The 27,653-nt window shown below is 39.4% G+C and overlaps 2 protein-coding genes across 4 annotated transcripts in view; one reads left to right on the forward strand and one right to left on the reverse strand.

The window, feature by feature from the left end:
* The window catches only part of LOC139979209 (uncharacterized), a 182,176-nt gene that overhangs the window by 117,570 nt on the left and 36,953 nt on the right, over window positions 1-27,653 (forward strand). For both annotated transcript variants that reach the window (XM_071989968.1, XM_071989969.1), the window contains 2 exons: window positions 12,879-13,004; window positions 18,692-18,834. In XM_071989968.1, the coding sequence (XP_071846069.1) occupies window positions 12,879-13,004; window positions 18,692-18,813 (248 nt within the window). In that variant the 3' untranslated portion in view covers window positions 18,814-18,834. The remainder of the gene's footprint in view (window positions 1-12,878; window positions 13,005-18,691; window positions 18,835-27,653) is intronic.
* Window positions 1-27,653, reverse strand: part of LOC139979202 (52 kDa repressor of the inhibitor of the protein kinase-like) — a 168,954-nt gene that overhangs the window by 109,303 nt on the left and 31,998 nt on the right. The window contains exons 1-2 of one of the 2 annotated variants that reach the window (XR_011797108.1): window positions 23,706-24,766; window positions 13,410-14,814 (exon numbers count right to left, since the gene is read on the reverse strand). The gene's annotated coding sequence lies outside the window, so the exon portion shown is untranslated. Of the gene's footprint in view, window positions 1-13,409; window positions 15,102-23,705 lie in introns of those variants that run through there. The other variant, XR_011797107.1, reaches the window with a different exon arrangement.

The following is a 27,653-nucleotide window of genomic DNA, read 5'->3' on the forward strand; positions in this document are numbered from 1 at the left end:
CCTTACAATATACTGTCCTATTTTTCCCCTTCAAAGTTGATGTTACCATTTTTTTCTTCTTGTAATTTACCAAATTTTTGGGGAAGTGTAAATTTCTAAAATGTGAGATGATAAAATAAGGAATGTTTAGATGCAACTTGCAAAGCCTCAGAAGTGCCATTTCCGGCAATCTGAGAGGCAGTTTTTGCCAAAAAATTTCTTGTACGCTACGCGCCAACCGATGGTGGCGCTCAGCTTAGATAGTGTCACGGCAACTTTCAGGCACAAAAGTTTCTGCCCCCCCAAACTGAAATGGTCCCGTACGCCTATGGTTGAAATAGGGGGATAATAATCATTTTTAAGAATATGGTTCAATGTCTATCCTTATCCCAAGTGACTAAACAACCATCATGTTTGGATGATTCTTACGTCTTCTTCTTAGGGCGGGGGAAGGGCTTGTGCCCATTATACCTTCCCCACCTTTAAAGACCAACTATGGAGACTTTTTGATGAACATAAAATCCCACCATTTTGCATGTATGTAATCCTTAACTCATTCCAATTACATTGCTGTAATTAACTTTACTAATTTCAGACGTTAAATATGTGAAAAATGGGAAGAAAAGTCAGCTTTTTAGGAAACCTATTTCAGACATTCCTGCCATATGTAGATCGTGTATAGACCGTGCCTAGGGACAAGGGTAGCATTGTTATTTAAGCGAAACGCGGATGGCGGGGGAAATTACCAGATTTAGGTTCCTTCGCTTCGAACTCACAAGTGATAAATGAGGATGCAAGAGTGTTCTTGCGTTGAAACAACGGCTGACAATTTATTACAAACTCTAAATGAAAAATATACAAATGCAGAAATCATGATACATCAGGGGGGCGAATGCCCCCCCTGACGGACTCAAATGAACTGCTGGCGCCCTTTTCAGCTTTTTACTACTTTTAGCCTGGCAAGTGCCATCTCCAGCGATCTGGCAGATATTGAAATCTGAAATTTTCTTGGTACGCTGCGCGCCAACCGATGGCGCTCCGCTTAGATAGTACTTGCGGCTGGAATACTCCAATCAATTACGTCCCCCCCACGTTTCAAATCGGATTGACCACCCTGCTTTACAAGGCTTGGGAAGTGTTATTTCCAACGATCAAGGAGGCCTTTTAGCTAAACAATCTAGGTACCCTGCGCGCCAACCCATGGTGGCGCTCCGCTTAGATAGTAACAAGACGCCCTTCCAGGAAATGGTCAAGCCCCCCAGCGCCCCCCCCCACTGAAAAAATCCTGGCTACGCCACTGACATCTACAGAGACTTTGCAATTGACGTTGATGCTGTGCTGAAGAAATTTGCATCAGATGGCTCTTGCCTTTTCTTATTAGGCTAACTTAAACATGTACTACTTACAGTTGTATCAAAGACAATTACTGGCTATAGTTGTATCAAAGACATTTCTGGCCTATCTTTGTATCTACAAGTAACAGAAGTTGAAAAGTAAGACTACTCTGTACATGTACCTTGCTAATTTTAAATACATTATGTAGTATTGCATTACGTACTATTTTAATTTGTTTGTTTTTGGGTTTAAAAGTGATATTGAATGAGGTGTCTCAAGTTATCATGAGGCCAGGGAACCAGAATGAACACTCGGGAAGGGCCGTTTCCGGCCATCTGGGGGGTTTGTAAAACCAAAAATTTTCTTGTACGCTCCGCGCCAACCGATGGTGGCGCTCCGCTCAGATAGTCGTGCCTACAACTTTGAAAATCCTGGCTACGCCCCTGTACATACCTATTGACGCTCCGCTATGTAAACGATGCCTCCATTTGAGTGGAAATTTAGCAAATAAATTAACCCATTTTACTAAATTTTGTGCTAAAATTGTCTTAAAACTAGTTGTTTAACTTCATGTGTTCTTGTTTTAAGCTAACAGCTTTTCAAATGCTCGATATTGGAAGTCAAATACAGTACAATTGTTTGCTATCTGTGTATAAACAGTACCTATTTAAGCGTTTGATTATCGCGGTATACCAAAGATGACGTCACACGGTGACCAGAGGCTCCTTTGGGTCAAGCTCTGTTTTCAGACATTCCAGAGGTACATGTCACGTGACTACCCAAAATGTCCATTTTGGTGGTCGTTTCTTGATGGGTAATCATAGGTTTTCGAATATTTTTTTACACATGTTGATTATGGGTATGTAAACTCCCAAATTAATAGAAAATCCCCCCCCCCCCCAAAAAATTTGTCTCCATGGTCGGTCATTAAAGGTATAATCCCCAACAATAGCGCCTAAAGAAATGTGTATGACATCCATATCACAGGTCTTGTGCACATACACTGAAAAACCTTAACAGTTTTCTGCTAATAACACATATCTGCATTTAACTAGGGTTCGGTAAATCAATTCTCTAGCTGTTCTCACTCCAAATTTTGTGAACCTTTGAGATCTCCTTCCACATCACAGGAATGCAAGATATAGCAACATTATATTCATTTGCCACATCAGTGGAGAGTATGTGCAGTAGAATGATATTGGGTTGAGCACCGCTAATAATACAATTTCTACTATGTCCATATAGACTCTGAAAAATTACAAATTCAACCAACATACCCACTACAGAATAGAAAAACCGTTAAATGTGATATAGGGTTCCATATGAACAAAACACATACAGCCTGGAACAAAAAAAAGATGCTTGCTTGCTTATATAATTAGGATTTAACAAATGGCTGCTTTAGTACACAACTGATGGATAACGTCCTACATTAAAATTGTAACCATACTGATGATAAGGTTGACTTTAAGCTGATAGATTCTATTACTTCTGTGCATTACATGAGGTATCTACAGCTTGTTAAATTGTCCTCCCACCGGAGCATGGGGGAGAACCACAGACTGTGCTTTTGGATATTTACTTTGGTCCCTTATAAGCCTGTATTTCTGTTGTTGGGCATTACCAATATTTGACACATAACACTCTCGATTTTGAACAGTGACAGCAGTTTCAATTTGGGTAGGAGATCCCAGTCTGTCATCAATCAAATATCGCTTAGGCATGCGATCTCGATGAGATCTTCTGATAATTCTGCCATGTGAGTCATGGTCATTCTGTTCTAGGGCAATGTCATCCACTGTAAGGGGTCTGTATATGTCCTTGGTTCAAATGGTCAAAAGTGTGTCCTCACCAGTACTCGTAATATAATTCCTCATCACTGTCAGAGTCACTTTGATGATCACTAAGATCTTCCTCCATGAACTGCTGAGCTTTAGGATTATGTAGTGGCTGCCGATGTTTAGTAGTCTCAGTTTGCTTTGGCGTGATTGGGAGATAATTGCGCTGTAACAAGAGATTCCTATGGAGCACACGCTTCCTACCCTCTTCAGTTTCTGGTGAGACTTCATAAACTGGAATTTGTAGGTTCATTTTGCGTATAATTCAATCCTATCTCCCAGTGAGATCGCAGTTTGCCGGATCCGTCATACTTGGACAGGTTCCGCACAAGCACCTGGTCACCTTTTGAAGTTCACAATCCTGTGTCTTCTTGTCATACTGTCGTTTTCACACTTCAGCTGCTTTACTTTAGTGCCTTCAGGCTATGTGATAGGCTTCCTTCAGTGCATCTTTCTACCTATCAACATACTATGATATGACTACCTTGATGAGTGAATACCTTCTGAAGCCAGGTCAAACAGGAAGTCAATTGGTAGCTTAGGACACCTACCAAACATAAGAAAATATGAACAGTATGTAGATGACTCATGTATAGTACAATTATGCATGGATGCACTTTTCCTTGAATCCTTCCAGTTCTAAGTAGTGTTTGGTTCATCCTTTCTACCTGTCCTTTCCCTTGTGGATGCTATGGAGTGGTCAGGCTGGAATGCTTGATAACGCCCGTAAGTGCTTGCATTATAAGTGGCAGGAAACCTTGTCGGGAAGACAGTGAAATGAAATGAAATTTTTCTCTCAAGAATTAAAACCTTCTACCTAGCAAACAATGGAAGTTTCTTGCTATGAATTCATCAAATTGACAGCGGTAATCTGCAGAGTAAATGTATTATTCGCATTGTAGGAGCTAATAAATATGATATAAGTACCAGTGTAGCTTGTTGGGTACAGAACATAAACGTCATATAAATATACCTTAATGCATCTAAGTTGTAGCCTAAGCTAGACTTCAACATTGCTATTAGATGCCAAACAATAACTTAAACTGAAGTTTTATACTTGAATATGAAACGTCACCTATTGATGCTGTATTCTGGTCATGTTTTATGAGTAGCAGGATACCTTGTGGGGTACAGACAGTGAAATAAAATGTCAATTTGTCTCTCAAGAACTATAACCATAATCTAGCAAACAATGGAAATTCCTTGATAAATTCATCAATTTGACACAGATACAGTAAATTTATTATTCTCATTGTAGGACCAAATAAATATGATATGAGTACCAGTGTAGCTTGTAGGGTACAGAACTTAAATGGCATATGGGTCAATCCATGCCAAATCTGCACAGAGGCCTCCATGTCGACCCTCTCAGAATCGCCTGAAATTGATATGGTGTCTTGCCACATGCCTCAAAGGTTGAATTTTGGCAAAAAAAACTTTTTAAAACTATTTGGTTGCTTGGATACTGCCATGTCTAGCAACCAAATCCAGGTTGCATTTAAGAGCCCTAAATTTTCCCTCAAGTTTGGAGGCATCTTTTGCATAAATGTAAAGTATTTTATGTCTGATATTGTAGATATTGTGGAAGACATGTGACCAGTCTTCTAATTTAGCTAATGTAAAGGAAAATTTACAAACTCAATTTTTCGTAACATGTAATTTAAATGGCAGAAAATGAGATAGGGGCCTTTTCTGGCCCTACTTTGAGTGTGCTCTATACTCAAAAACAAAGGCATGTTTGAGATTTAATTTCCATACGATCCTTGTCCAGTGGTAGTTGTATAGGAAAGTTGCCAAAAAAAAAGTCAAGTGGCCGGGTCCAATTTGGGCCTGTGGGTAAATTTCAACTATTTTTAAACACCATTTTTCAGGAGTGTATTAGCTCTTTTTTTAAAACTCAAGTCAAAAGTTTGCGTATTTTATGTTATCTATTCTGCTCAAATTTACGACGCAAAAATCACACACTTCATGTGTATGAAAATGCTTGCACAAGCCGATTTGAGTAATTCAAATGACAACAACTTCTTCTAATTAGCATACAGGTGCTTAACAATTAAGAGGGTGTACACTATCATAAGGACTACCAAATAAACTGCATTTTCAGGGTCATATGCCCAACAATGTCTGTGAATAGCGCCCTCAAACATCACATTTTACCGATATTTTGGGCATTTCACGGTCAAATTTGGTCATAATTAAAAGGTGTATTTTTGGTTTTCAAAACAACTAGTAAGACATGTATAGTTGTGATGCAAAGAATGAGTTAAAACATCTTGTTCACAATTTATTACTGCTCTGGTGGGCAGCTTAATGTGGCGTATATGGAAGTTACATCCCCTTTTCAGAAACATGCTTGTGAATGCAAAAAGTGGTACCATTGTATCTTCTTTCAAGGAGACCATGTTAAACAACATAAGAAACTAGTGCAATGTATTTATTAAGTTTTCTGTCTAATATTCTTTGAGTCCCCTCCCCTCCCGACAACTTCCCTAAGTGCCCTATGCATATTTGTACATGTGGGTTATTCTATATCAAATCACAAAATTTTGGAGTATGTTGTGGTTCGACCTCTTTCAAAAATTACCAAATTCATGGTACAATTGGAACATTATGAAATAAGCATATTCTGAAAATTTCAGTTAAATTGCTTCAAAATTGGCTGATTTATCTCACTTCACGATGCAAATATCTCATATTTTCAAGAAGAGATATATTTACCACCCTGTTTGTACAAAAAAGTTCAGGAAGGTCTTTGCCTTCAATATTTTTAAATGCAAAATCCTCAAAGTTTGGGATTTTTACAAAACAATGTTTTGCCTGTTGTGCTGTTCCACATTTATTTGAGCCTGGGAATTGAAGTTCAAGGTCATTCAATTCAATACTGTGCATATTTCTATGTCTCATAAACAAATAATATTTGCAATTTTGTGTCTGCTTCTGCTATAATTCACTTATAAATTAAAAGAGTTAAATATCAAATGAATGTTTACCAGTACATACATGTACAGTGTGTACTGTACATGATTGTTGACAGTGTTTTTGTGCTTGGTGTAAAATAACACTGTTCTGAACATGTTCACATATACAGTAAACACTGTACATGTATGTACTGGTTCTCATTCATTTTCTATTCCGATATAGGGTTGGGTAGAGGATGTGGGTGGAGGGGGGGGGTTACATGCACACAGACAATTTGAAGCAGAAGTTTTACCATACCAAATAATTCAGTATATACCTTGAATGCATGTGTTATGCAGTCTCTTTGCAGTAAAAGTCAGTCACATACTGCATAGTGCACTATGGGAAGGGGGGAGGGGGGAGGGGAATGAATTCAAAGAGTTTTAGACAACACTTTTAGTAAATACATTTCAATAGTTTCTAATGTTGTTTAAAATGGTCTACTTGAATGAAGATACAATGTTACCACTGTTTTCCCTCGCAAGCATGTTTCTGTAGAGCTGATGTAACTCTCACATTTACTTCGTTCCTCACTAACCTGTCTCCTCACAACCTTAGCACCTCCTTCTACCGTGCCTAGAATGAACTGGTAACCTTTTAACAATGTGCGCCCTCTATGACCTGACCTCCCCCGGTCAATGTCCTTCCTTCTCATTCTACCATCCAAAGTGCCAACATCGTGCGTTTTTGTTGTCAGGATTTCCTACAGCGATTTTGATACGGAATGGAACCTATGTTCTTGGTCTTTTCCCTAATTTGGATACTGAAGTATTACCAAGCGTGCACACCCCAAAAAGTATTCTCTTTTTTGATAGGGAGGGATCTTCTAGCCGTTTTTGAGAAACGGTTCTCGCCCCGTTTGAATTGCATAGTGTCTGTAATATGGGTAGCAGTTCCAGGAACTGCTTCGTTTTCCCGCCCTTTTTCCCTTATCTCACTTAATATGTTTCGGTGTTCTTTCTTTAGCATATGTAATGCTTTGTTTACTCAGATTTCTATCGATGACTCACGTTAATTCTAAGCTATTAGCGGGGGTTTCAGCGGATTCCCCTTAGCGGGATTTCTTGGGCCACGTTATTATTATTTTCTTGAAAGCCACAGCTTCTAGATGAAGCACGTTGTTATGTATCTCTTCTCCTTAAGCTCGCTCATTGGCCTTACGCTTCTGTAGTGGGTTTTGGGCCAGATTTTGTTTTTTACTACTCTTGTTTTAGCCATGGGCTTCTAATCGAAGCACATTGTTCAATTATTCCTTCGTATCACTACTCTTTGTTAGCTTACATTCCTTCCCCTAAATGCTACCGTTGCAATTGTTAGACATATTTCTCAGTTGTTATTTACCTAATTCGTGCTTCAGTTATGTCTTTCTGGAGCCAGCTTGAATGCGCTAATTGCGCACCAGCTCGTCCCGGTAGAAAGTAGAAAGATCACGATTTTGTCTTAAATACCGGGCGGTATCAGATTGAATCCTTGCTTCGTGGCAAGAGATACAGTATAGATAGTTGGCTTACGGAGCAGAGAAACAAGCTCCAGGGGATGTAAGATCAAATCCCGATTGGTCCCCTAAGAGATCAGCGCATCAAGAGTTTAATTGTTTTTTGCGCCTAATAAGAACTGTATATTATCATGATTATTAAGAGATGGGAAGTGGTGAGAGATACGGAAGAAGAGGAATGAGGGGAAGAAGGAGGAGCTGAGAGTGGCGAGGAAATAGAAAGAGAGAGAAAGCAAGAGAGAAATAGGAAGAGTGCCTCCTGCGGTCCCGGCGATGTCCGGTAGAATGTGACCACAGGGAAAGGCAAAGAGAGAGAGGGAGAGAGAGTGCCTCCTGCGGTCCTGGCGATGTCCGCTAGAATATTACCACAGGCAAAGGAAAGAGAAGGAGAAAGATTGCCTCCTGCTGTCCCGGCAAGGTCCGGTAGAATATGACCACAGGGAAAGGCAAAAGAGAAGGAGAAAGAGTGCCTCTTGCAGTCCCGGCGATGTCCGGTATAATATGACCACAGGGAAAGTAAAGAGAGAGAGTGCCTCCTGCGGTCCCGACGATGTCAGGTAGAATATGACCACAGGGAAAGGTAAAGAGAGAGAGTGCCTCCTGCGGTCCCGACGATGTAAGGTAGAATATTACCACAGGGAAAGGCAAAGAGAGAGAGAGAGTGCCTCCTGCCGTCCCGGCAACGTCTGGTAGAATATGACCACAGGGAAAGGCAAAGGAGAGTGCCTCCAATGGTCCCAGCGATGTCCGGTAGAATATGACCACAGGGAAAGGCAAAGAGGAAGAGTGCCTCCTGCGGTCCCGGTGGCGTCCGGTCTGAATATGACTCCAGGGAAAGGCAAGAGAAAAGAGAAAGGAGGCCCCCTCGGGTGGGCGGTCTGAATATGACCACAGGGAAGGGCAAGGGTGCCTCCTGTGGTCCCGGCGATGTTCGGTAGAATATGACCACAGGGAAAGAGAAAGAGTGCCTCCTGGGGTCCCAGCGATGTCCGGTAGAATGTGACCGCAGGGAAAGAGAAACAGTGCCATCTGCAGTCCCGGTGGCGTCCAGTCTGAATAGGACCACAGGGAAAGGCAAAAGAAAAAGGATGCCCCTGCGGCCCGGCGGCGGGCAAAGGCAAGAGAAAGGGGAAAGGCAAGAGAAAAGAGAACGGAGGCCCCCCCGGGTGGGCGGTCTGAATATGACCACAGGGAAGGGCAAGGGTGCCTCCTGTGGTCCCGGCGATGTCCGGTAGAATATGACCACAGGGAAAGAGAAAGAGTGCCTCCTGTGGTCCCAGCGATGTCCGGTAGAATGAGACCGAAGGGAAAGAGAAACAGTGCCATCTGCAGTCCCGGCGGCGTCCAGTCTGAATAGGACCACAGGAAAAGGCAAAAGAAAAAGGATGCCCCTGCGGCCCCGGCGGCGGCCGGTCCGAAAATATGACCACAGGTAGGGTTACAGTGATGATCCGTCTGATCTCAAAATGTCCACCTCAAACTCCCTCATTCCATTCCCAAAGTCCACTGGCAAAACTGTGTGCAGAAGTGTGTACTCACTATCATTTACTATTTTGAGACTTACAGCTAGCAAGGAACACTTTTCCCCCTGTCAGATGCATACGAAATAGTATTATCGCTTCATACCTACAGCACTTTTCGTTTACAATGATAAATATTATTAGAAGTTTGCTAAGTTCAATGTTCGATTCGCCGGCAAGTGATACAGTGCTGTCTTGTGCACTATGGGAAGGGTGTCAGGGGAAAGGAAGGGGAGTCGAAGAGTATTATACATTTAACACTTTTAATAAATACATTTCAATAGTTTCTAATGTTGTTTAAAATGGTCTCCTTGAAAGAAGATACAATGTTACCACTGTTTGGCCTTGCAAGCATGTTTCTGTAGAGCTGATGTAACTCTCACATATGCCACTTGAAGCTGCTCATCAGAGCATTAATAAATTATAAAACAGATATTCAGGCATGAGACTCTTCCGCGGAAACGCGGATTTCCGATTTTTTTTTTTTTCATTTTCGCGTTTTTTTTTCGTAATTCGCGCTTTTTATTATTTTTTATTATTATTTTTATTTAATTTTTTTTTTTTTTTTTTTTTTTTGCTGGACTGTGAAGGGAAGGAACACCGAATTTGACCAGTGGTGGAATCAAGTAGCACAAAGCAAGCAAAAAAGCCTTTTTTTGGTTCAAAAAAGCTAATGGATAAATTATACAAGCAGAAATTCCACACTTTTTTGGCGAGTTACGTGATGTGATAGATTCCATCTAGAGTCCACCATTTTGGATTTAAGCCCTCCTTACCTGACAAAAAAAATTCTAAATTCGATCGATAAATTTCAGATTTTTTTTCCCCGGCTCAGTCTCATCCCTGGATATTTAAACTCATTTTTTGCATCATAAACTATACATGTCTACAAGTTTTGTATTAAAAACCAAGAAAAACCAATTTAATTATGACCAAATTTGACCTTGAAATTTCCAAAATAGCTCAAAATATTGGCAAAATGTGATGTTTGAGGGCACTGCTCACAGGCATCATTGGACATATGACCCTGAAAATGCAGTTTATTGGTAGTCCTTATGCTAGTGTACCACCCTCTTAATTGTTAAGCACCTGTTTACTAATTATAAGAAGTCATACATATGGAGTGCATGATTTCGCATTTTTCGAGTCGTAAATTTGAGTAGATAACATAAAATACACAAACTTTTCATTTGAGTTTTTGAAAATAAGGTTGATACACTCCTGAAAAATGGTGTTTAAAGAAAAATTGAAATTTACCCACAGGCCCAATTGGACCCCCATTTAGAGCCAGCAGTGCGATTTCTTAAGTTTGAGGGCCTTGTTCGTAAAACGTACGACCCGCTTGACTTTTTTTTGGCACTTTTCCTGTACAACTGCCACTGGACAAGGATCCAATGCAAATTAAATCTCAAACATTCCTTTGTTTAGATAGGGCCAGAAAAGGCCCCTATCTCATATTTAGCTTGTGTGATACAGGTCTCACACCACAATTAAGTGTTCCATTGACTTGCACACTAAAGTCGTCACTTTCAAGACCTGCCAAAGCATAGATAGAAGTTTTCAACTGGTATACCATACCCACCACATGATAGCTGAGATCTTGGCCTAATGCGGCACTGCAAAGTTCTACATCATGATTATTAGATTTTGAGCTAGAAGAGGAGCAAGTTTAGCATACTGAACCTCTACCCTCCATCTGCTCGCTCGGAGTAATATCAACATTTTAACAAAGATTTTCTAAAATGGTTTATATCACCTTCTATCCCCAGATTTTCACAACCTCTGTACATTAAATTCTGCTCTTTCATATAAAGGCAGAACAAACAATGATGGTAACTGATAATATGCTTAAATAAGCATTACATTCGGTACTTTTACCTGTTTTCTCCGACGTTAACCTTTCGAGCGGATGTACTCTACTCTTAATTGTGGTGCGGTACCTATATAAGCAGCAGAGTTCTCACATTTACTGCATGTTTTGCCTAGGGATTCCTGTACAAGTACAAACTCACCTAAAAATTTCATTGGTATGATCCATTATTTCAATATGAAATGACATGACTATAATTAGGACACTACACTACTAACTTTGCACTTTTTACTGTGTGTGTATAGGTAGCACTTGCCTGTCCTACCCAAAGTTTTTACACCTGTTGAGTGTCTCCTTATGTTAAAGAAGACATCTCTTTATAAAATGTGTTTAAAGATCAGAGCAAAGTTTTGTTATTCTTCCCACATGCTGCCAGAGGTCAGATTTAGGCATATGGTGAAGGTGGGGGGGGGGGGGGGGATTGAGTGGTACCATCAGATATCTGTAAAAGCCCAGTCACATCTCACCGGATTGCAATAACAGAGAGGGAACTAAGACAAAAAATGGCACTCCGTTGATGTACGTTAGTATCCGTTTAGTATGCAGTTCTCCTCCGCCTGTCTTCGTTTCGTTACCGGGAGGGTCCGGTTTGTCCAGTGTCGATTTTGAACATGCACAAAACTTGGAACGGACATCCACCGAAAAATGTCTCCATTATTTATTCGTTACTAATCCGTTAAGCTTCCGTTTTATCAGTTTCTCATGGGTTTTGTTCGTTCTGTATATGTTTGGCATACTGTATTTCTCCGTTCGTCTCTGGTTATTGCTTTTGCTCACCGGATCATTAACGGACAAAGAACGGATGAAACGTAGAAGGACAGTACCAATACCGTATATTCGACGGACGCTAACGTAGAAATAACGGAAGTGTAAAGGAATAGAACTGACAATGAACAGATAGGTAACGGACGTTACACGGAAGAAACGGAAGAACTCAGGCCAGGAAAGTATAACAGACTGACATAGAACGGAGATGCAGCGTACCTCCACCTTGTCCACTCCAAGCGTCCCACGCCTCATTCTGCTCCTATAACCTCTACCGTCAACACCTACATCATGGACCCTTCAGAAAGATTCAAGCTTCAGACCACAGTGTCAGCTTTACAAGCACAGATGCTTATCATTGAAGCCAACATCAAGACCAATGAACAAGTCCGGAGGCCCAGGTTTTAGACCGTTTCTTTTCCGTTGCTAGTCCGGTATGTCCGTTTCTTTTCCGGTACTCCTACGTTTTGTATGTTCTTTATCCGTTAATTGTCCGTTGTAAATTCGTTACTATCCGTTGGTGTTCGTTAGTTCGTTCGTTGTTATTCCGTTGTTCGTCCGTTGATGTCCGTCCCTTGTACGTTTGTAATCCATTTTCACCGTTGAACGTCCGGTACGTTGCAACCCCCAGATGCATGCGCTACAACTTTTGCCAACGGAAATAACCGGATGACTGTTTTTCACGTGTACTCTTGTCCGTTCGTGCAATCCGGTGAGATGTGACAGGGCCTTAAGGAAGTGAAAGTGGTTGTGTTAATGAAACACACCAAAAAAAGGATTTTTCCAAGACCACCCGAATGGAAAGTCAGTATTCTTCTCTGATTTCGTACCTGTGATTTGGAGGTGGGGTATTTTAGCAGCATATTTGTTTGAACTTTGTGATATATTAGCATATTTCAAAAATAGAGGGCGCCCTATGTATGCACGGCTTGTCATGTAAAAGTGTCCTTCTTTCTGTTGGTTTTTAGCGATGAATAAGTACATTTTCAAAATTGTCATTGTTAACTGAAAGGAGCTAAAAATGTTTTATCAATCAAATTATCTACTACTTGGGCTGTTTTGCCTACTTTTTGAGACTAAACTTGGGGACTGCATTTTCTCTCATACATTTTCTGTAGGTTTACCAGGAATCTTTAAAAGTATGGCCAGGGGAAAAGGGATGATAGACAGAAAGGCAACAATGTTCCAGACAGGCAACAAATTTGGATGCAAGCAAAAGTCAGAAGAGTCAGGTGAAACAGCATGTAAGGCCTCCAGTTACAAGAGACTTACATTTGAAGGATACAACAGGGTAGTTTTTCCTCATGTTATGGACAACATCATACCAAGCAACAGTGTATTGCTACTGAGGCCACTGAAGAGAGAGGAAGGTATTTTAGACCAGTTGATTCCAAACAGTTCTGGTAGTATAGTAAATGAATTAAATGAGTATAAGGCTAGTACACTTGCCTACTGGTCATGTTGAGAGCATACCATGATGCAATGATGTCACACAGAGACTTTCAAAACACATGTAATGGAATACTTGTAGCCCTTACAGACCATGCATTGAAGAGAGGCCCTGGTGTAGAAGAAGTTCTTTGGAAGCCCCAAGTGTGTTTTCCAAAGTGAAAAGAAATGCCTCTATTCTGAAGTTAAGCAGAACAAACCTGGCAGAAATCCATGTGATATTAATCTTTCTCTGCAGTTGGTTTATCACAACACATGCATCTCGGCTGTCGGTCTGAGAAGATTCTTAAGTTGTCGTGGTGTACCTTCCCCTGCAGCCAGTTCTCTGCAAATATCTGCTTACCAATTTGGACCTAAACTGGAAGAAATAAATCAGAAAGACATGTCAAAGAAGTGACAAGTTAGTCAAAGACGTCTTGGAGCATAGGGGTGTGCCTAGAAATGCGGCTATCCCTGCCGAGTACAACAGACAGTACAATAATCCTCTCTGTAGCGGTCACAAGAAAACTCCTTTTGCCCCGGCCACTCAGAGCAGAGAATGCCACCAAGGACAAATTCATTCTTTGTTACCATCAGACTAATAAACTCTGTACTAGAAGAAATTCCAGGCAAAAGCCTAATCAAGAGTTACAGTGCCCTAACCATGAAGTCTGCACAGCAACTGTAGGTCCAGGTTACAACATCGGAAATGAACTGGATGGTGGCAAAGTCCTAGCATAGCAGCTCTCAAAAGGTGAAAGTCCCCTTACAGTCAGCCAATTAACAACTGACTCTGATGGGAAGGGGTGCTGTGGTTTCAAGCAAGTAATGGATAAAGAAGCTTGCATGGTGACTGACAACTTGTTGGATGAGCAGCATCTTAACCGATCTCTCTGGGGAGCCATAATAAATGCAGCATTCTCGGAGCAATGTTCCCTGCTGGAACTGCAATATGCAGACTCCTTCTTCAAAAACATCTCACTGAAGATATGAGTCACAGAGAACAAGCAGAAATTACTGCCAGTAAAAAAACACTAAAAGGTAACAACAAGCAAGTTCCAAAAGCAATGACTGACATTGTAGGTTGTATTACTCAATGTTACAGTGGCATCCACCAAGAATGTAGTGTTAAGTCTTACATCTGTATCAAAAAATGAAGGAATGGCTTTCCATTTCTGCCTAAAGTTGCCAGAGGTTGTCTTCAAATCTTGAGGGAAGACAGAAGAACTTTGAATAAACTACTGGAGCCATGCATATGTAAGAAAACTCTCTGGAGCATTCGTTTTGGTACTTCATCACAGAAAAGAAAGCCGAAGGCATGAACGGTGCTTATGAAACCATTGACCCCAAGCAGTCTAGAACTTACCCTAGTAATGGTCGTTTTCGAGACCATAGTGCAATCTACATGGTGAATACTGGACCTGGTGAATCGATAGCTCTGAAGATGACAGCACTAGGCATTAAACCAGGGAAAGCTTCTGTCGCCACCTTGAAGGCATTCCAGCACATAATGGATTACAACCGACAGCGGATAGGAAGATTAGATCGTTGTATTCAAAGAGCAAAGCTGCAGAAAGCCAGATATAGACTCCACGAAGAACAGAAAGGAGATGGTGCCTCCAGCAGCTACATTAAAAAATAAATAATACCAGAACTTGACAATAATCACACATATTGTACTGTGCAGCAGTTTGTAAGGAAATAAAGTACAATGGAAGCAGCAGTTATAGCAGCAGCAGAACTCTATGATTCACTGGTTTAGGCTATTAATATTCTTAGGCTATCCTAGACCTACCTGCAATATCATCTAGCTGGCCCTATCTGGAAACATTCAGTCGCTGAATTGTTGATGGCCCTGACAGACTCAATCCCTTCTGCACTGCAACATGTTCATGTTGGTACCCTGGGTTCTGCTGAGAGATGAAGAGGTCACGTACACAATGATTGGTGGGAAAGGTGTGACACATCGAAAATCCTCCCAGGGTAAAGCATTGCAGCCCTTACTTCCATGTGGGCGACCAAATAGGCCAGCACATATGCCCTCATCATCTTTCTTCTACCTGAAAAAGGGAAGTCACCTTCAGCACTCCATACACCGGTGCCCGTCTTCTACTCGGAGTCACTGCTCCCGTCCAGAGACGGCAACCCCCTGGCATCATTGTGCTACGATTCTTAAAGCAGCATTTTGCGTCCTTTTCTATGATTTTTCTCAACCTCACTGATTCCACTTTGCCATAACGACATACATAACTAGCTAATCTATTTATACTTTACTTCAAATGGTGGCATAAAAGTCGAAAAATTTGCAACTTTCAACTTTGTTGTTCTCCAAGATATTTTCCGTTGGGAACCCAATAAACCTCGCCCATAATATGAATATTTAAACACTACGAACGTCATTGACAGATACGTAATATAACACCACGCTTGATTTGTGTACAGTCTATATGGCAGTTGTACCAGGGAGTTGCATAACAACTCCCTGGTACAACCAACGCGAAGTCTTGAATCTATTTTTAGCAACGGCTCATAACTAAACCTGCATCTCTGATTGGTTGAATTCAAACTAGTGGGTTTGGCGGAATTGTATGCGATTAATTTTAACTGTGAAATTTGTCGAAGACACTCTTCTCATTTATCGACATAAATCGTTAATTACTCGCTAATTAACGCTCTTGGCAGGGTGAAACTTGGATGGTATCTTAGATTTCTGTTTTATGATTGATACATGTAAAAAAATCGATGCACATGTTAAAAAAGTGGAAAAAAGCGACCCAACGCAAAATGCTGCTTTAAGCCTCGTCGAGACCTTCGACCATTCTTCCCAGATTTGGTCATCTTCCTTCTCATCTTGAATGTACATCTAGTAAGTTCGATGTTAATGTGTGGGTGGCTGAACAGTGTTTGCACATGGTGTACTAACAAAGTGGAATTGAAAAAATTGCACAATGTTGTCCTTTTGTTTACATTTGCCTCTTCAGTGTCGTGAAAGTAACCACTTGCACACTCACTCTCTCCTTGGCTATGTATGTGTATGGTGGTGTTATATAAACACCTTACTACTCCAGTCCACATTGTTAGTAATTCCCCACTTAAATTCTCTCACATCGGGATACACAACTAACACCATTGTGCAGGTTACCTGCTTATGTGTAATTTTGGTCAAAATCACCTTTTTAGCCTCAAAAACCAGTCAAGCGTGAAATCATGAGACGTTTTTGCAATATTATCAATGACCCTCCAACACAAATTATTTCATACCAAACTTAGCCCTCAAACTACAAAAATTTTGAAAATAGTATATTGCCTATACATGTAGGTGTCACACCACAACACATTGTTCCATTGACTTGCACACTAAACTTGTCACTTTCAAGACCTACCAAAGTATAGATATAAGTTTCCTACTGTACATCCTACCCACCAAATGATAGCTGAGATCTTGACCATTCATGGCACTTGCAAAGTTCTATATCATGACAGTTTAGATTTTTAGCTAGAAGAGGAGCAAGTTTAACATACTGAACCACCACCCTTCCATCTGCCCGCTCGGAGTAATATCAACATTTAACCAAAGATTTTCTAAATAGTGTATATCACCTTCGATCCTTTCTTTTTTTCACACCATTTGTACTTTATACTCTGCTCTATCATATAAAGGCAGAACAAATCATGCTGGTAACTGATAACATGCTTAAACAAGCATTACATTCGGTACTTTTACCTCTTATCTCCGACAGTTAACCTTTCGAGCAGATGTACACTACTCAAATTGTGGTGCGGTACCAACAGCACTTAAATGTGATATAACTATACTTTAATGCATCTAAATTGCAGCCTAAAAAAGATGCCTTCTATGCTATTTGAAGCCAAACAATAACTTTGACAGTAGTTTTATACTGGAATATGAAAACTCATCTTTTGATGCTGTATTCTGGTCATCTTGTATGAGTGCCAGGGTACCTTGTGAGGTACAGACAGTCAATTAAAATGTCAATTTGCCTCTCAAGAACTAATACCTTCTATCTAGCAAACAATGGAAATCCCTTGATATGAACATAGAATTGACAGCGGTAAACTGTACAGTCAATTTACTATTCGCAATGTAGGAACTAATAAATATTATATGAGTACCAGTGTAGCTTGTGGGGTACAGAACTCAAATAAATCTACCTTAATTCATCTAAGTTGCAACCTGAAGTAGATGCCTTCATTTGCTATTAGAAGTCAAACAATAACTTTTACTGAGGTTTTATACTGGAATATGGATATTCACCTATTGATGCTGCATTCATGTCATGTTGTATGAGTGCCATGATACCTTGCAAGGTACAGACAGTGAAATAATATGTCAATTTGTGTCTCAAGAACTAAACCTTCTTCCTTGTTAACAAGGAAATTCCTTGATATGAATCCACATAGCTGGAGTGTATCTTTCCAGAATACAGCTTGCATGTATACACAGAGAAACAGCTGGATTGTTTGGGTTTTATTGTTTATTTCAAAATCAATGTGAAGGTTGATATTGGAAAGAAAGGAAAAATTTTCTTTATAGGGGTATTTACAATACATCGCATAATTGGACTTAATTTACACACTATTTTTTCATTGGAATGACTAGGCAAATATTGTTATCAATATTAAGTGATATATCATAGGAAGATTTTATGATTTAAAACTGACTTGGTCATGTTCAATTGATATGAAGAAAAGCACATCAGTACCTCTTTGACGTAAACATGACTAAACAGCCATATTGAACTTTCAGGAACTCACTGTGTTTACTCATTACAAGAAGACTGTATGAGAGCTGGATGCGATTATATGTCTTGCTACTAAGAGAGTTTAGAATCAGCTCCTAGAGAAGAGGAATATCTTATCACTACATGCATGTACCGGGGAGTTGTTATGGAAAAACTCCCTGCATGTACTGTAAGCCATTCAATTGCATATATTGTTAAAGTGTATGCATATGCAAAGAGAGAATTCATGCTTCATGACCCACATGCAACTGACCAGGTACGGCCAGTCCTATGCAGTGCCTTGTTATACATTTCAAAGTGTGGATGTGAGGAATGTAAATGATTGAATGCCAAAGAAAGAGCTTCTATTTGTATGGCCAATAAACATTTCATTTTCTGATGTCCCACTTAAAGCATTAGCTTTAAAACTTGAGGGCTGTCTAACCTCATAAGTTATGTAATTTGAGGAAAGACTTCAAGGATTTTCAGCTTAAGTAGGATTTGGGGCACCCAGGGTTCGGGATAACAAGATTTGAGTGGAATACTGTCTGGATACACTTCTCTCTTCTCCCAGTTCCCCACCTTGCCACTGACCATATGCACATTACCATTTTGAATTGTACTAAATTCAGTCCTCCTTTAGTCATGTACAATTGCCCCCCCCCCCCCCCTCCAAGAAAAAAGACATCAAAGAATTATTATATTCTCTAACCCTGTATTAAAAAAAAAAATCAATCAATTCTTTTTTTACATCTTCACAGGTAGAGAAGTGTTTGCAACAAAGCAATTCAGGAAAGGTGATTTCTTACTGGAATATAGAGGAGAAAAGAGAGAGAACCAAGGAAGATGGCAACAGCATCATCACCATCATATACTTTTATGAGATTGGTGGAACTAAAGAATGGTAAGTTTTCTTCCCATTTATAGTCAGTATGTTTTTATTTTTATTAATCTCTATTCATAACATCAACTAATTAAAACATGTACCTAGCAAACAATGGAAATTTCTTGATAAATTAATCGAATTGACATAGTAATCTGAACAGTCCATTTATTTTTGGCACAGTCGGAGCAAACAAATATGATATGAGTACCACTGTAGCTTGTGGGGTACATAATTAAAATGTGATATAAATATACCTTAATTCATCTAAGTCGTAGCTTTAAGTAGACGCCATCATTGCTATTAGATGTCAAACAATAACTTTTACTAAGGTTTTAAACTGAAATATGAAAATTCACCTGTTGGTGCTGTACTCTGGTCATTTTGTAAGAGTGCCAGAATACCTTTTGGGGTACAGACAGTGAAATAAAATGTCAATTTGTTTCTCAACAACTGAAACCCTCTACCTACCAATCAACATAAATTCCTTGCTATGAATTCATGGAATTGACAGCGATAACCTGTACAGTAAATATATTCTTCGCATTGTAGGAGCTAATAAATATGATATGAGTACCAGTGTAGCTTGTAGGGTACAGAACTTAAATGTGATGTAAATTTACCTTAATGTATCTAAGTTGCAGCCTAAAGTAGATGCCTTCATTGCTATTAAATGTCAAACAATAACTGACAGTGGTTTTATACTGGAATATGAAATTCACCTATTGATGCTGTATTCTGGTCATGTTGTATGAGAGGCAGGATACCTTGCAGGGTACAGACAGTGAAATAAAATTTCAACTTGTCTCTCAAGAACTAAACCACTCTTCCTAGCAAATTCTGTGATAAATTATTGGAATTGACAGCTCCGTAATCTGTACAGTAAATTTATTATTCGCATTGTAGGACCTAAAGATATTATATGAGTACCAGTGTAGCTTGTGGGGGTACAGAATTTAAATATGATATTTAAATATACCTGAACATATCTGAGTTGCAGCCTAAAGTAGATGCCTTCATTGCTAATAGTCAAAAATAACTTTTACTGAGGTTTTATACTGGAATATGAAAATTCACCTATTGATGCTGTATTCTGGTCATGGTGTATGAATGCAAGGATTCCTTGTGGGGTACAGACAGTGAAATAAAATGTCAATTTGGCTCTCATGAACAAAAACCTTCTACCTTGCAAACAATGGAAGTTCCTTGATATGAATTCATCAAATTGACAGCGGTAATCTTTGCACCTGTCTCGATTTTGATCGCATTTGGAATAAACAGTTAGTAAAAAGCCACGTGGGACTATTATTTTTTAGTTATCCCATCTATAATCCATTATTATCATCTGGTACATTTCATTGTAGGTCTTTCCTTCTATGAAACAAACAAGGGAAAAAATAATAATTGGGAGAATTCTTTCAATTTCTTCCACATGGTAGCCTAACACCACACTAAGTCACAGGGGAAATCTAGCCTAACCATATGTTTATTCGCTGAAACTGGGACGCAGTTATAAGATATCCATTGAGTACTTTAATTATTGCTGTTAACTTCCACCATATGGTAGCCTTATACCAAACTAAGTCAATGGGAAATTCTTGCCTAACCATTGGTTTGACAAAAAATAAATCACACCTACCGTTGGATTCGACTTATAAATTATGAAATGCTTAGTACGGCGTCAGATGGGTATCCGGGTACCCAGATACCCTGTGAAAACACTACTGAATTCATGGATTGACAGCGGTAATCTGTACAGTAAATTTATTATTCGCATTGTAGGACCTAAAGATATTATATGAGTACCAGTGTAGAATGTGGGGTACATAATTTAAATATGATATTTAAATATACCTGAACATATCTGAGTTGCAGCCTAAAGTAGATGCCTTCATTGCTAATAGTCAAACAAAAACTTTTACTGAGTTTTTATACTGGAATATGAAAATTCACCTATTGATGCTGTATTCTGGTCATGTTTTATGAGTGGCAGCATGGGGGGGGGACATGTCCCCCCAAATATTTTAGTTGAGGGGATACAGTTTCTAATATCCCCCCCCCAATATTTGGTGGCATAATTTTTTTTTAGCATATTTTTTGTATTTTTTTATGATATCGCTAGTAATTTCAAAATAGAAAATGCTTAGATGCAACTTACAAGGCCTGTGAAGTGCCATTTCCAGCGATCTGGGAGGCATTTTTACCCAAAATTTTCTTTTGTGCTTCGCGCCAACTTATGGTGGCGCTACGCTTAGATAGTTTGCCTACAAGCTTTGCCCCTCCCTTGGCAAATTCCTCGCAAGGCGCCTATCTAACCGTGTCACAATTTGTAACTATATACGACCGAAAGTAGTTTTTACTTTTTTTTTTCTCAAAATGAATAGCTAGACCGACCGCATCCATAATGAAATTTGGCAGATAAAAAAGGAAAATAGGGCTGTAGCAACCATATGTATATAAATATATATATATATATATATATATATATATATAAATATATATATGGGCGGCGATCATGGGGGGGACGGGTGTCCTCCCAATATTTTAGGTGGGGATATACTGTAGTATCTAATATCCACCCCCCCCAATATTTGGTGGCATAATTTTTTATGTGGCTATAAATAGAAAATAATGCGTTAGATTATTTATCCAAATCATATTTGGCGGTGGCTAAAACTTCATCCAACACATGCTGCATGAGGTAAATGACTCTTCGTAGTCGTTTCTGTGACCTGTGACCGTATAGCATGTTGTCACTCATGATTATTATCATGTCTGTACATCTCTTGTGTATGAGTGTAAGTTCGTACAATCATACATATGATCAACATCGATATGGGTTCACTGGTTTCCATTTGGCCTGTTTCCTACAAGATTTCTAAACGCAGGCATGTAGCCAAGGGGGGGGGGGGCGAAGGGTGGAGACCTCCACCTCGAGCATATTTTTTTGGTATTTTTGGATGATATCAAAGTTTTATAGTAGCCGTTATAAGAGGTTTTAATATTTTGTACACCAATAAATTAACTGTGTCTTAATTTTCAAAAATTCCTTGACCAACATTCTTCATCATACTTCCCTCTACTCGTGCAATTTTGACCGGTCTGTTAGGGGTTGAAGGGGTTTTTTCTATATTGGTTGTCCATAGATGAAATTTTGTGCAACATTATGTGTATGTTTTGAATTGAATTATTATTAAAATTCTGAACAAATAATGGGCTTAAAACCTTGAAAAGTGGGGCTGACCCGTATTGTGGGGCGTTACGTAGAATTACCTACAAAAGTAATGATCCACAGAAGATGCGATGAGGTCGAACATGATGTGTGACTGGTGAAAATCATGAAAAAGGTAAAATTGTTCATCTGGTTGGTCATTTTCAAGCCGGAGAAGTGCCATTTCCGGTGATCTGAGGGGGTATATAAACCAGAATTTTTCTTGTTCGCTGCGCGCCAACCAATGGTGGCGCTCCGCTTTGATAGTAATTCGCCTGCATCTAAGCAAATGTCCCCCCCCCCCAATATTTGAAACAAATCGCCACCTCTGAGTGGCGGGATACCTTGTGGGGTACAGTCGTGAAATAAAATGTCACTATGGCTTCAAGAACTAAACCCTTCTACCTTGCAAGCAATGGAAGTTCCTTGATATCAATTCATCTAATAGACAGCGGTATTAATCTGTACAGTAAATTTAATTACTCGCATTGTAGGAACTAATAAATATTATATGAGTACCAGTGTAGCTTGTGGGGTACAGAACTTAAATGGCATATAAATATACCTGAATGCATCTGAGTTGCAGCCTAAAAGTAGATGTTTTTCGTTGTTATTAGAAGTCAAACAATAACTTTTTCTGAGGTTTCATGCTGAATATGAAAATTCACCTATTAATGCTGTATAAGTGCCAGGATACTTTGTGGTGTCAATTGGTCTCTCAAGAACTAAATCCGTCTACCTTGCAAATAATGGAATTCCTTGATGAATTAAATAGGTTATGAAATGGAAAAAAAATTCTTTCTCATCGTATTCTGTATACTTGTAGCTTTCCAATTATACCCAATTTGTGTCAAGCGAAGCTTGCATCCTCGAGGTATAAACGATCAAAATTTGAGGTTAATAAAAACTTTCGAAAAATTGTTGTATTTACGGTATGGCGGCGTGACGTCAGTCGAGGAACTCAGCTCACTTCCGAGACGCTATGTTTACATTCTTAAACGTCTGAGAACACACAATATTACACTGTTGCAGCGCTCCGTAGTAATTGAGATTTGGTGTCTGGAGTTTTGTCTTTACGTAAATTTATCTCGTTACTGTTAAATTTGCCGAGCCGATATGTGGTATCAGGTTGCTCCAACACAAGTAAAGACGGATTTCTACTGCAAGCTTTTCCAAAAGATGACAGAAATCGAAGAATTTGAACACGACTCGCTCAAAACACTACACATACACAACGTTATGAGTGCCTGTAGGCCTATACTGTTGCCAAATTACTTGTTATGACCATAGCCTAGGCCTCCTTGTTACAGCAAATGACGATTTTTTGTTGGTTACCTAATATTTTGCACAAAACTTAAAGCCAGTTGGTTTTAGAACAATCAATTCTAGATCTGCAAGTTTTCTTTTGTGGTAAAACTGGCGTTGTGTTGTGATTTTACGTAACAGTTGGATGATACAATTACACAGGCTAGCCTGTTATACAACGTCTATAAGTTAGGTCTAGGGCCATGTTACCAGTACTACTATAGAGTTGCACTCTAACAGAATGTCACATTTCCTTGCACTGTAAGACACAAAATTCTAGAAGCTTTGCTACGAAGTTAAGTAGCAGGATCATCGACATTCGAGATAATTTAAATCATATGAGGGTCTCAATAACGGTGGTTTTGTTTATGCTCACCCGACCAGTTTCGGTTCAGGGTCGTCCAACCGTTCTGCTCGGGGACTTCGCACGGCAGCGACGCGTCTCGGCCATCGGGATCGTTGTACAATTCTTCTGCAAGGGGCTCAATTGATAGGAAAAACACCGATATTATCTTCATCACCCTCAAAACTATTTCCTCCTCTTCTTCCTCAAGAAAATAATTTTAGTCAAAGCTTACGAATGTCCTGAGAGGTGAGAGGTGAAGTCCTATTTCCTCGGAATCGGAAGATTCGGGAGAAGACAATTGATGAGAAGAGTGTTGTGTTAATGTTGTAAACTGTATAACGCCGTATCGGTAAACAGCGGGGAGTTGGCTTTGGCTGAAATGGTTCCTTTGATGACGTCAGATGAACTGTGGTGGGCAGCTTTGCTTTTTTTTATGAGTGGCAGCTCGAGAGGTCTCTAGGGAATACTTTGACAGCGAATTTTGGGCGTTTGAAGCCGTATTTACGGAAAGTTGTGCATGGGTGGTGTTGTAGTCATGTAGATAAACCATTTCCAAGACATGAAAATTTTTCATTTCATAACCTCTTTAATCATATTGCCAGAAATTTATTATTGGCATTGTAGGACCTGATAAATATGATGAGTACAAGTGAAGCATGTGGGGGTACAGAACTTAAATGTGATATAAATATTCCTTAACATATCTAAGTTGCAGCCTAAAGTAGATGCCTTCATTGCTATTAGAAGTCGAACAATACCTTTGATTGAGGTTTTATACTGGAATATGAAAATTCACCTATTGATACTGTATTCTTGTCATGTTGTATAAGTGCCAGGATACCTTGTGGGGGAACAGACATTGAAATAAAATGTCAATTTGGCTCTCAAGAACTAAAACCTGCTACCGAGCAAACAATGGAAGTTCCTTGATATGAATTCATGGAATTGACAGCGGTAATCTTTGCGCCTTTCTCGATTTTGATCGCATTTGGAATAAACGTTTAGTAAAATGCCACTTGCGATTATCATTTTTTAGTTATCCCATCTATAATCCATTATTTACATCTTGTACATTTCATTGTAGGTCTTTTATTCTATGAAACAAACGAGGGAAAAAATAATAATTGGGAGAATTCTTTCAATTTCTTCCACATGGTAGCCTAACACCACACTAAGTCACAGGGGAAATCTAGCCTAACCATTTGTTTATTCACTGAAACTGGTGCGCAGTTATAAGATATCCATTGAGTACTTTAATTATTGCTGTTAACTTCCACCATATGGGTAGCCTAATACCAAACTAGTCAATGGGAAATTCTTGCCTAACCATCGGTTTGACAAAAAAAAAATATCACACTTAGCGTTGGATTCGGGTTATAAATTATGAACTGCTTAGTACGGCGTCGGATGGGTACCCGGGTACCCAGATACCCTGTGAAAACACTACTGAATTCATGGATTGACAGCGGTAATCTGTACAGTAAATTTATTATTCGCATTGTAGGACCTAAAGATATTATATGAGTACCAGTGTAGAATGTGGGGTACATAACTTAAAAGTATTCTCTCAGCTAGAAAATTTTTAGAGGGTGGGCAAATTTCATAGGTTTAACTGGTACACTGTTACTCCACTTTCTGACTTGGTCACGTGATACGGTATATACTGCCACTGTACAGTGTATATCCTGTATGTAAATGTACGTAATGTATAGCACAGTTTCATGCAGTGTTAGCATAACACACGTAACGTGTATATTGGGGTGGCCACGCTGTTTAGGTGGAAGACACAGGTTGCTTTATTGTGGGTCCCGATGCCAAAAGCAGTGAGCGAAATAGGGACAGTGAATTGCAGGCATGAGAAGTGTACTTGAGCTGATGCTACGTGGACTGGGTCTCCAAAAACAATCTACTGGAACAGAGATCAGGGATCGACAAAATGGCCAATGCTTCCTTCGCGGACCATTTACTGGCAGATCATACGAGAAGGTAGGCAGCAAATTATGCTTACGACTAACGTTATAAATTTACTATTTAGGCTACAGTATACTGTTTACCAGCCGAAGTGTTTGGTCTACTGTAGGCTTCCTTTTTATATTGTTCAATAGATCAATGCTAGGCCTACTTAGGAGCGACTTAGAACTTCGCAGTGTCCATGCTACGGCAGTGCAGGCTGCTGTACTTACTGGAGCCTAGTCTAGGCCGAACATTTTTTGAAGTGTTATTTATGCTTTTCTACTTATATTAGCCTAGTAAGCATTATCAGTATGGAAGTCTGCGGTATCATATATGCTTGGTTTATGATTCGGTAGCTTTGCAAGTATGAATAGGCCTTAGCCTACATCGGTGTAATATGGACATGGATTGGTAGGGAGATCTCCCCACAAGAAAATAAAACTTGACACAAATGCAACTTCTCATGAGCGGAGCAATAGGAAAAGTAGAACTACTGTAGCTTAGCTCCAGGCCCAGATTTATACAATGATGCACCATGCAGGGCCTACCTCAATTTAGTGGTTATTCCTGTCAAGAGCATGTTTTGCTCAAGCGTCTGGGCATATTTATTTTGTAACTGTAAGTCTAGTATGCAGTGAGGTACATGAGGGACGGGCCTATACTCAATAAAGTAACTGTTTTCATTTCCTACTTCAGTTTACCAGCACAATTATAGAGTACCTTGCAACAAATAAATTAGTCTGACAACTTGAAAATTTACTGCATATCTGCCTGCATGGTCATTCTCAGTTATAGGCTACTAATTTGTGTAGCCATTTCATATTTGTCTTGTTTTGTCTGGGCATGGGTTCTTAAATGGTGAAATAACCTCGAATCTGCTGAGCAACTCCAACATGAATTAAGTTACTAAGGCATTGGGTTCTTTGTACTTTTTAAAGTCTAATATGCATCGGCTAGGGTTTTTACTTTCCTTCACTTGCTTGTCAATCCGCATAGCCACTTTGGATGATCCTTCACTTGCAAAGAAAAAATGTATGCATAAATTTAAACTCTTTCTTTCCCAAAAAAAGAGTATTGCTTAATACCCCCAATTTGGTAGTAACTTAAAAAAACGGTAGCGGCTACCTCCTGGTTACTGTAGTGTAAAGTGATATAAGTAAGTTTTCCAAATGGAAGTCAAAACTCAAAAGCCTTCTCAGAAAGAAGCTACACTAACTCTACATGCTCCTTTGTTGAATTAGTGAAGGATACTGTTCACATATTGATGCATTCACATGATAGTTTTGCTATCATTGTTGTTTAATCAGAAAATCAAGAACAACATAAACAAATCAATGCCACCATTTTATGTTCGACAAAATTTATCACATTTAATTTAAAGGATACACTATGACATGGTATGTATGTATGTATATTAGATCCTCCTACAAGCAGGAACTCGCGAAGAAGCCTAATTGGCTTATCAAAGCCGCAAGCTGACCGAAGTCAGTCTCTCACATTCATATTTAACGTCCATGATTATGAATTGTTAATTGTCAACAACTCTGTAACTGGACGACATACATTAATCTGGGAGTGTCTCGAACCGGGGACCTTATGATTGAAAGGCACTGGTGTTAACCACTGAGCTAACACTCCACAGTATTCTGCAATTATTCTTATAACTCAATCTACTCAAGCTAAGATGTAATACTAAAATATTAATCTACTATAAAGTATGCTGGGTCCATTATATTCTTCTCTATTGTTCCAATAATTTATGTGGTTACCATGGTGATAGTGTGTACTATTTAAGTCACATATTGCACAATTCAGTAGAAACATTGTCTAGTGGATTACTCAAATCTCAGTGTTGGTTGAACTAACACATTCGTTCTAATGGACTTACCTGTTTAACTCAAACTTGGCGTGAATTATTGTTTCGACTTAGTATGTTTTACTCTATATTGATTATAAAGGACTATTAGGATTGCAGATGCCAGGAATGCACAGGTCTAGCAATTGTATGACGCACCAGCAGACCCC

This window comes from Apostichopus japonicus, chromosome 13 (assembly GCF_037975245.1).
Source record: "Apostichopus japonicus isolate 1M-3 chromosome 13, ASM3797524v1, whole genome shotgun sequence".
NCBI classification, from domain to species: domain Eukaryota; kingdom Metazoa; phylum Echinodermata; class Holothuroidea; order Aspidochirotida; family Stichopodidae; genus Apostichopus; species Apostichopus japonicus.